This window comes from Eurytemora carolleeae, unplaced genomic scaffold (assembly GCF_000591075.1).
Source record: "Eurytemora carolleeae unplaced genomic scaffold, Eaff_2.0 scaffold1193, whole genome shotgun sequence".
NCBI classification, from domain to species: domain Eukaryota; kingdom Metazoa; phylum Arthropoda; class Copepoda; order Calanoida; family Temoridae; genus Eurytemora; species Eurytemora carolleeae.
The window spans coordinates 153,057-164,518 of NW_019397101.1; the positions used below are offsets into that span (position 1 = coordinate 153,057).

General features: G+C 31.0%; 2 protein-coding genes across 2 annotated transcripts in view; both read right to left on the reverse strand.

Annotated features, from left to right (window-relative positions):
* Nucleotides 1-617, reverse strand: part of LOC111711853 (uncharacterized) — a 15,957-nt gene extending 15,340 nt beyond the window's left edge. Inside the window, exon 1 of the mRNA XM_023486314.1 lies at nt 613-617. Within this exon, the coding sequence (XP_023342082.1) occupies nt 613-617 (5 nt within the window). The remainder of the gene's footprint in view (nt 1-612) is intronic.
* Nucleotides 618-689: 72 nt separating this feature from the next.
* Nucleotides 690-11,462, reverse strand: part of LOC111711848 (uncharacterized) — a 13,984-nt gene continuing 3,211 nt past the window's right edge. The window contains exons 4-6 of the mRNA XM_023486309.1: nt 3,994-4,060; nt 2,980-3,065; nt 690-766 (exon numbers count right to left, since the gene is read on the reverse strand). Coding sequence (XP_023342077.1) covers nt 690-766; nt 2,980-3,065; nt 3,994-4,060 — 230 coding nt within the window. The remainder of the gene's footprint in view (nt 767-2,979; nt 3,066-3,993; nt 4,061-11,462) is intronic.

An 11,462-nucleotide genomic window follows, 5' to 3' on the forward strand; every position in this document is an offset into this window, starting at 1 on the left:
TATGCCTATCTGTATGCCTATCTGTATGCCTATCTGTATGCTTATCTGGATGCCGATCTGTATGCCTATTTGTATGCCTATCTGTATGCCTATCTGTATGCCGATCTGTATGGCGGTACCCACCTCTAGAACTAATGCTGCTCCAATAGTAACCGTATACTGAGCTTTTTTGCTACTTATCTCTATACCTCCAAGTACTGAAGCTCCCACGGCAGCAAGAACTAGAAAATTTTTATAACAAATTAGAAAGAATAATTATAACTTTTTAGTAAATATAATTTCAAATTCAATTATCGCTAAAAATAGAAAAAATTAATACAGAATTAAAAAAGAAAATATGAATAAAAAGTTAAATTTAAAAATTTAAAAATGAATAAATATTATTGAGTAATACTTTATGCTGGATGAATTGATATAAATGAATGAATGAATACTGGGTGAATAGATTTGAATGAATGATCAATACTGGATGAATTTATATAAATAAATGAATAAATTCTGGATGAATATGAATGAATAAATGAATATTTGGTGAGTGAAAGTAAATGAATGAAAGAATATTGGATGAGTGAATGTAAACAAAAGGGTCGATTTTTGGCGAATCAGGATTACAACATTCTGAATAAATTTTTTTTCAACCCAGACAAAAAAAGTACCACAGATTTTGAAAAAAAAGAAATATATAAAGTCTAACCTGCACATATTGTGAATAGTCCTAAAGCAACAACCTCTACGATGGCACAGATCCCACCAATCACAATGAAAACTAAATATAAATAGATATCTATATATACTATATATACTAAATAGGTATCTATATAATATAGCTCTTCTCTCATAAATATTTGTTTACTATAGTTGGCCATAACTGGTTGACATTTATTGATGAAACCAATGGGTACCCTGGGGATGACAAAGGCTGACAAAATTTGGAAATTTTAAAATCCACGGGCAACGCCGAGCACTTCAGCAAAAATCATTAAGCGCGAGTAAACGACTGGAGTAACTATAAGAATAATAATATAAACCTGGACAACACCAGGTACTCCAGCTGGTAATCTATCTATATACTTTGCCTGTATATTTGTTTGTTTGTTTGTAATGGATAAACGTCAAAATGGCTGAACCTATTGGGTCCAAGTTGTGGGACCTCACATAATCCCAGGAGAGGTTTATGGATTATTAGAATTGAACGTATCGGGTCCAAGTTGTGGGACCTCACATTATCCCAGGAATGATTTATGGATTGTTAGAATTGAAAATTTGCCTTCACAAATTCCGATTTTTAAAATCAGCAAAAACAATCGATATAAAAGAGCAACAATAACGAGTTAAAATCGAAGATGGGCGCCAAGCGCCTTAAAAGCCTAGTGTATATATACATTATATATGCCAATATATAATAATAATAATAATAATATAAGGATAAGCAATTTAATGATCTAGCATTTTCTCTTTGGATATCAAGGAATTATAAACTATAACAGGGTGTCCCAGGAAACATGACATTTTGTGAATAGTTTTGAATGTCTTCTTCACACTGTATTACATATCAAAGACTTTTTGCAGTTTATTTCGTTAAACCAATCTTTACTATAAATATATTTAATTTCGAAATCAATTTTACTATAATATAACTGCTATATAGTATTTTTTACATTCTCTTTGGTATCAAACAACATAACAAATCATTTTTAACTATTCTAAGGTATTCGCCAGCTGTCATGTTTTGTGGAACACCCTGTAGTTCCGAAGACGTTACTCTGGTGTGACGTAAAAGTCTACCTTCATATTTCATATTTCTATTTAACTACAACGCATAAGATATTACAAATAAGCAATCACAATTTACTATGCAGCTTGGACCCGCCTAACCAGGGTTGGTTGAGTTACACACATCTATAGTTATGTTTTTGGATAGGTAAGGAGTTGATTGGGAGGAAGGAGATTGTCAGGTGATCTGTGGCAGGGTGAGATCAGAGGGATTAATGTAGAGATAAATTAAAATACAGGGTGTAAAGATGAACGTATCGGGTCCAAGTTGTGGGACCTCACATAATCCCAGGAGAGGTTTATGGATTATTAGAATTGAACGTATCGGGTCCAAGTTGTGGGACCTCACATAATCCCAGGAAAGGTTTATGGATTATTAGAATTGAACCTATTGGGCCCAAGTTGTGGGACCTCACATTATCCCAGGAAAGGTTTATGAATTGTCAGAATTGAAAAATTTGCCTTAACAAATTCCGAGTTTTAAAATCAACAAAAACAATCGATAAAAGAGCAACAATAAAGAGTTAAAATCGAAGATGGGCGCTAAGCGCCATTATATATATGTAATATGAGGAATAATTATAATGTTTTCATAAATTAGATTCTGAGATTTTTTTTTCCTATTGTAAATTGTTAATCCCTTCAGAACGTGTAGTGGTAAGAATAAGTTTGTATAAGAATATGTAATTTAATAGTCTAAGATTTTCTCTTTGGATATCAAGGAATTATAATCTATAACAGGGTGTCCCAGGAAACCTGACAGTTTGTGAATAGTTTTGAACGTCTTCTTCACACTGTATTAAATATCAAAGACTTTTTGCAGTTTATTTCGTTAAAACAATCTTTACTTCAAATATATTTTATTTCGAAATCAATTTTACTATAATATAACTGCTGTATAGTATTTTTTACATTCTCTTTTGTATCAAACAACCTAACAAATCATTTAAAACTATTCTAAGCTATTCGCCAGCTGTTATGTTTCGTGGAACAACCTTGTCAACCATTAACTATAAGATCTCTCAGTCCCTCTGTGTAATAAATTAAAATACAGGGTGTAAAGGATGGTGGATACACAAACAGAAATAAGCTAATAAAGTTTCATTAAAAATAAATATTTTTTGTTTTTATATAAAATCTACTCACATATAATATACAACTAGATTTTCGCATTTAAACCTCTCATAATTCTTAAGATAAAGATACCTTGTTTCTCGAATCCCCCTGGACCACTTTGACCCTCTCCTCTAGCATCAGAATTACAGGCTGATCCGAAGCCGTTGTATGAGTATCTAAATAAACGCAAAGATTAAATCTATCTATATATATATATACTTTGCTTGCCTGTCATTTTGTTTTCCTGTCTGTCTGTCCGTTCGTATCTAATAAATGTCAAAACGGCTGAACCGATCTGGCCCAATTTTTTTGTAGGACCTCGCGTGACCCCAGATTGGTTTATGGATGATCTAACTATTAAAAATTTGCCTCCTTCAAAATTCTATTTAAATTTTTTTTTTAAATCCACGAATTTTTTTGTTTGTCAGATCATAACTCAGGAACCAATGGACCGATTTGTCAACAGATTTGTCAACAGATTTGTCTCACAGGAATGTTCTTAGCTTGGTTTTGAGACTCTAAGTTAAATGGGTCGACTGTAAATTACGACCAAGTGCAGGTAAAATGCGGGAGTGACTGCGAGTACCCTGGGCAACGCTAGGTTCCCAAGCTACATAGTATTTATATGAAGACACAGGTTTTATATATTTATAAAACAGTTTTGTATATCAAGTTCTATCAAAATATCAGAACAATACTTTCAATTATTATCTGTATCTCAAAAGCGGAATTGGGATTCGATTCAAAATCTTAAATACCTGCAGTATGTGGTGGAACGTTTTCACTTTTCAGAAAAACATAGAAAAATCAAAACGAAACGATCATTTTTTAAACGATCGTCATTAACGTCTCGTCTCATCCCTGGTGGAGGAATTAAAAAAATCAAATTTACTAAGGTAAATTTACTAAGATAAATTTACAAACACAATAATTTTTTTCTTCAGTAAAACTTGCACATCGTCGTTAAGCTAGTCCATTTATACAATTTCAAAATTAGCAGTTCTTTTTTCTCAAAACGAAGATTCGTTAGTGTTGAAAAATCAATAACGAAACGAAAAACGAGAGTTTTTTTTGGTTCGTTTTAAAAACGATTAACAACCCTACCTACAGACTTGAAAAGGTCCGAAGTACCCCTCTCCATCCCTGGATCTAGAGGAACCGAACCCTGATCCTAAATAAATTTTTATTAATTTTGTTTGAAAAAAGTTGAAATAATGAAAAATAAAAATAAATTTATTAGTTAAATTTTTTAAAAATTAATTACACCTTGTCGTAACGTAGGAACTAAAAAACAACTGACTAATCTAAAATGTCGTCTTCGTTCTAATTGCTGGAAAAACAAAGCTTTTTCTCTTTTTCTCGTTTTTACTTTTTTCTTGGTGGATGCGTTTTAAATGAAAACGTATTTCAATCGAACGCATCTTGTCCTGGTTAGTTCAGGGTGAATTATGTATAAAAAGGTGAATGTCAAAATATACTGATTGATAGTTGGTGTTATATTACAGAGGTTAACGCGTAATTTTTACTACTACGCAATAATGTACACAAACAAAAATAAATCAAAAGGATGATAAAATTTTTTTGATTGTTGAATGTTTAGTTTCGTTTTTCAGATTTTGTAGCGAGAAGGGTTGCATGTAAACTTAAAAATTTGCAAACTTCATCCCCTGTGCAAAATTTCTATCGCAAATTCAATGTTTTGCAAACACATTAGCACAATAAAGAGACTGTTAACCAAGCAAGAAAATTCAATACTCTTCTGTTCAATTTTCATCGTCAAATAAACAAACTTTTTGTTTGCTGTGTAACTTAACTTCCGCAAGTTAAAAAAAATGTTAAGTAGATTAGACCAACAACTGAGAATATTTATTGCCTATAATATTAAAGTATAACAAATAAACTTGTCCAATTTATGAAGTAAATATTAAGTAAATATTATCTCTGTTAATTGATGAATTCCATTCCGTTTTAATGTGTTTTGATATCTGATTATACAAGAACCAAAATTTTTGTTTATTTTGAAAACAAAGTGAACTGAGCTGAAAACTTTAGAATGGTGGATATCGAGATTAATGCTTGATCTCCTCTTTTTCTTAATCTCCAGATTAAATAATGCCTGTTCTCCTCTTGTTATTAATCTCCAAATTAATTAAACGATCGGGATTAAGGATATCCCATTCAAAAGTTTTCAGCTCAGTTTCTTTAAACCTACTTACATTGGCATAAAAGTACTCAAAATACCTTAATTGTTTAGCTATGTTATATAGTAATATAAGCTTTTAATCATTATTCTTATATACTTTTCCTTCTTTCTACGATTGAGGAATAAAAACATCTTTTGTTCTCTTTATTTCCGTTTTGCTGTTGAATTAAAAAAAATTATTAAATCCACACAAAGGAAGTATTTCTTTGTTAAAAATAGTTTAACATTTAAATCAGAAATCTAGATTTGGTGATTCGCTCATCCATGATTTACGCTTCGTGGCACTTTGGAATTTTCGAGAAAAGTTTGAAAATTTCTCCCGAAAATATTTTCTAACATTTCCATCTCCTGCGGCAAATACAGGGTGTAACAAAATATTGATTTTGAAAAAGGGTGTTCAAAAAAACTTTCTACGCAATGGAATTTTGTTTTGTTATGATTCGTTTATTTTTTTGGATCCATGTGTTATTGTGGCGGGGAATATATATATAAATATAAATACATTATCATGTATTAGGTAAGAATGTATGCCAAACTTTTGTACGTAGTAAATAGTTCTTATTGTGCGTCTGACTTGTTATACCCTACATAGGGCCTAGCTGTTCATAAGTCATTGTTTATAGTAAATCAAGATATTTTAAAGAAAATATAAGAACCGTTATTTTTTATCCAGGATATAATTGCGATAGACAGAGACATGTCTTACATAACAAAAGTTTCCAAAACAGGTTTTTGGAATTTTTAAAATTTCCGTTTGTGTCTTTTGAAGCATATATTTTAATAAACTAGTGCCTCATTATTATCATAACCTTGAATTCGAAACAATAAAAGAAATTCAATGTTTAAGGAAGGGGTGACAAAGAAAAGTACAGAAGAAATTAAAAAGTGGAGAGAAAATAATAATTGAAATTGGAATCATTTAAAGTTGTGAAGCCCCTTGTTTATTAATCCACAAAATCCAAGTTTTTAAAATGAGCGTTACATGCGAATTGTATATTTTGAATCAATTCAATTAGTTATTTATTTATTCTACAAATGGTAATTGAACGAGAGTGCAAAACTGTAAAGAAAAATATCAGGATTAAAAGCCGCGACAAGATCTACAAAATCTACAAAACGTGTTTACGTTATTGTAACAAAACACAAAAAATTCGCTCTTTTGATGTAATTAGGAGGGCTCTTTCTGAAGACTTGCTTTCAAGATTCGATTTTTTAAAATGATTAAATAACCCGGACAAGAAGCAAAACAAAAATAATTCTGTATAAACTAAATTGTTGTCACTCCCTTTAAGAATTGTGTGTGTTGCATTGTAAATAAAATAAATATGCTCACTAAGAGAAGTATATTCTGGTACACGGATCAAATTCTAAATCATTTTCATGTAAACTGAGCTGAAAGGAATTTAGAAAATTTGCGGAACAGACATAACTATTCCTAGATCGATTCACTTATTGGATTTTCATATTGGATCCAACATATTGGACTTTCATATTAGATTTCCATATTGGATCCAACATATTGGATTCCCCATATTGGATTTCCATATTGGATTTCCATATTTCTTGTATATTCATATTGGATCCAACATATTGGATTCCTCATATTGGATTTCCATATTGGATTTCCATATTGGATTTACATACTGTATTTCCATTTTGTATATCATATTGGATTTCCATATTGGATTCAACATATTGGATTCCCCATATTGGATTTCCCTTTTGGATTTCCACATTGTACTTCCATATTGGATTTCCATGGATCCAACATATTGGATTTACCATACTGGATTTCCATATTGGATTTCCATATTGGATTCATCATAATAGATTTTCATATTGGATTTTCATATTAGATTCATCATAATGGATTTTCATATTGGATTTTCATATTGGATTTTCATACTGAATTCCTCATGTTTAATTTCCAAATTGGATCCATTTTACTGGAGTTCCATATTGGATTTCCTTATTTGGTTCATTATATTGGGGTCAACATTTTTGATTTTCATTAGATCAACGCGACGTACCATTAACTATATTGCATTTAATATTAAAAATATCATACGTTTTTAGCACTGCACTGTTGACATATCTCCTGATAACGTTCTTCGCTCATATAAATATATTTATACATATATTCATATATATGTTCGCTATAGATGGCCAAACGGCATAACCGAATTGACCGAATTTTTTAAAAGAAACCAATGGGTAAGCTAAAAAAATTTGATTTAAAAATCGATTTTTTTTTTGTAAAAATCAATTTTTATTCTTCGAAATTCGATTAAAAAAAATTACCCGAGCAACGTAGTAGAATAAAACAATTTTTAAAATGCCTTTAAAAACCTGTTTATAGAAATCTATGAAAAACTAGCATTAATCTGCGAAGGAACTGGTTTTACAAATATGAAAGCAATCCTTCTCATTGATCTATTTATAAAAATGTAGAATAAGGCAATATACGTAAAACCAAGGTTATAATGCAAGGAAAGTTATTTGCAGTTGCGTATACTCTGCGTACATATTGAAACCAGTTCTCTCTGAGGGGAATTTGTAAACAAGAATAGATGCATCAGTGTTACTCTAGTATCCGAGGAGGTTAAAAGCTTAAATTTTGATAATTTTGATAATTCACATAATAGTTTCCTATGACCAGAATATTTTATTGATTTTTTATGTGAAAGATGGATCTCATGCCAGGATTCGACATGCGTCGTGTTTACATTACCGCCCAGAGACAGTACACTTCAGTCGAAAAGATGCGTACTCCTCTGAAATAACTTTCCTTGCATTATAACCTTGTGTAAAACTAGCTACAACGACGTGCATCCAGAATATTTTCAGTCATACTTTAATCTCTAATTCAAGACCTTTAAATACTTCAATTTAAAATACAAAGCTCAACAACAAAATATTGCATAGCAAATACAAAAAATTTGCATTTAATGGGTGAAAGGGGGTTCTAAAATTAAGACGCAGTGGACTTCTAATCCAGTGACCTCGTGAATAGTTTCAAAGTTGTGCTAAAATTAGACAATTAATGTTTTAAAAGCATTTTGAAACTAAATTCCAAAAATGGGCTCAATTGCTTCTCATTCTTATTCTAGATTAATCTTTCATTCATTGAATTTTGGTTGATTTGAATAAGATATTGGGTTACCAATCAAAGGATGAGAGTTCAGGGAGATTCTTTCTTATTTTATACTATATATATACAAAAAACATTCAGTTATCAAACAAAAGATTTACTAAACGTAATTGTTCATTATTTCAATTATGAAAGAATATTCAAAAATAGTGGTTTAACTTTATAAACAATTTTAGCCGTAGAATTAATAACATAGTTCACTCAACACGTGTCAGAAAAGAAAAACTATAATTCTTATTTTCAGATGAAGATATAAGAGTCGAGCTGTGCAGTGTTTATTTTTAAATCCTACAAAAAGCTTGTATTTTGCTATGAAACCTGAAAAATATGTGATTCATTTTTGATTTTTCAAAACATAAATAATATAGTTTTAGTAATGCACGTTAAGTATAATGGCCGACAGAAGGGTTGGTTCCAGTGTGCAACGCGCGTTAAACTCCTCTGTGCGCGCACAAACACACAAAATAGACAGACAGTCAAACCCACGCATGATCGATTTTCTTCAAATCTCAGTCTTCTTATATAATTTCTTCTATACGGGGAGGGGGATAAGAAATCAAAATAAATAAAGGTTTGGGTTAAGGGGTTGTTTGCATGTAACAATAAGACTGTAAACCAAAACAAAAATTGGATAAATTTCTTTGTAGGAAAAGGAGTACCGGGCTTGGGCCATCAACGTTTACTAAATTTTGTTTGTTTGTTTACAATTAAATAATTTCTGAGCTGATACTTGATAGCAAAATTTAATATAACTAGGCTTTTACGCGACTATATTCTATTTAAACTTTTAATTGTGGCTTTATCTTTGAGCAACTTCTCTTTGTACAATATAAAATAATAACAAAAAAGTTCGCGGATTTAGTAATATTTTTTTCGCGCGTTTAAAAAAATTTACAAAGGTAAAAAACTTTTAGAGACAAATTTTTTAATTTTAAGCATCCGTAAACCTTCCCTGGGGTCATGTAAGGTCCCACAAAATTGTGGGCCCGATTGGTTTAGTCGTTTTAACGTTTATTGGATACAAACTGACAGACAGACACCCAGACACCCAAGCTATAGTTAAAATCTCTAAAATTAAAATCAGCTGAATGCGCGGGAAAGATCAATCTGGACCTAGACAGGACCTACGCAGAGCCTCAAAACTAAATCTGGTTTTCTTCAAGGATATAAACACTAGTGTAAAGAACCAACAGCTGGGTTTACTACCTCGACTCAGGGGGGGGAGGGTAGAAGGTATAATTCTTCCCAAGACCCCACTTCCCCATTAGTGCACAACTCTCAATCTTTAAAAAAGACAATACGCCATTGTGAATATATGTTCCCATCAGAACAACTTAATAATTAGAATTATATTCAAATCATATTATGTTAAAATCATAAAATAGCATCATAAATAAAACCATATTACGTTATATGTTATATTATGTTATGTTATCGCATCATAAATAAAAGTGTCTGCAGTAACGATTAACGTCTAGTTTATAATAAACATTTGTTCTAATCTAAAATAAAGAATCTATTTATGGCCAAAATTACCAAAAAATTTCTTTGTAACTTTGTTTGAGCACACTGAAAAGGACAAAAGTTTAAAATCTGTGAAAAACTACATGATATAGCATTAAGGAAAAAAAACAATATAAAAAAAGAGAAAGTTTTATTAATCCGCAAAAGTTTTTGTAATCCAAAAACAATCTGAGCTGAAAACTTTAGAAAGGGATATCCTTCATCCCGATCTGTTAATTAATCTGGAGATTAATAACAAAAAGAGTACAAGCATAATTTAATCCCGAGATTAAGAAAAAGAGTGGATCAAGCATTAATCCCAATACCCAACATTCAAAAGTTCCCAGCTCTGGGTTATCAAAATTGTAAATATTTTCATTATTATTATTCCATATGAGATAAAAAGACACTAAAAAAAATATTTCTCACAAATTCGAGGGAAAAACCTAAACATTAGATTAAAACGAAACTTTTTGGGATTCACAATAATTTCTTAAATCAAAGAATTTTCCCTTTTTGATGTAACCTACTTTTATTGCGCGAAAAGTGTAATTAGAATATTTTAAAGATTTAAAAAACTGATGATTTCTTTATTTTTATTTTTATGACAACATTTTAATTTTAATTGCAATAGCTGCAGACACCAATACCTATAGATGTAAATAGCCCCAAAATCAAAATTTGAGTTATATGTCATTTTTTCCGTGCGTCTGTGCGCCTTCCAAAATTCAAATAAAACAAGTTCAAATCAATCTTTCAACTTTGTTAAAAATAAATCTTTGTCACTTAAATAAACTGTGCAGGGGAAGACGACCATTAGTTCGGAGGCAAAACGACTAAAAAATAGGATCCGGATCCTGGATTCGCACTGGAAGAAAGGATCCGGATCCATTTCTTTCCATAAAAACTGAATTTTTGTCTTATTTTTTTCGTTTTTTATATGCTAAAACTTAATGAACCATTCAGAAATCAGGAAATTTTTATAATCTCTCTTTTTTCAATAGTTCAGAATTTGAGTTTAAGAGTAAATTCTTTCTTTGCAGTTTTTTGTTGATATTTTGCCCCTAGGATCCATGGATCCGCATATTTTTGCGAATCCGGATCCGAATCCAGGAAGCCAAAATCTTGCGGAACCTAAGCACTGCACTGGGTTAATGTGTTTTCCAGACTTTAGCGGATTTAAGAAATTATCGACCTGGCCATGGGGATTCAGAATGATTCAGCAGTACAGAAAATTCCCCTTTTGTTAAACCATCAAAAAAGTTCCCCAAGAAGGTTTAGTTTTTTCTCCTAGGTATTTGATTTATTTATTACGGGTCAATGTGTACATCAAAACTTACTGATAATTCCTTTGTCCTAATTCTCATGACAAAAAAGTTTTTTTCCAACTGAGGTCATTGTGTACAGTAGACTTTGGCGGATTTAGGAAATTATAAACTCCGGGATAAATTTTTAATTTATATACATCCTAAATCTTACACATATCATGTTTATTGAATTAATTTTTGTTTAAAGTTATTCTTACTTTTTTCGTTTTAATTGTAGTGACAAACATAGCCAATTTGTTCTTTTTACCATGGGTCATTAAATACATTAAATTAAACGATATTGACACATGGGATTCACATTGTTTCAGCAGAAAAGAAAATTCCCTTTAACAAAAGCACTGACATCAAAAGTGAATCATAGATTTTACGGAAAAGGGGGGAGGGGGGA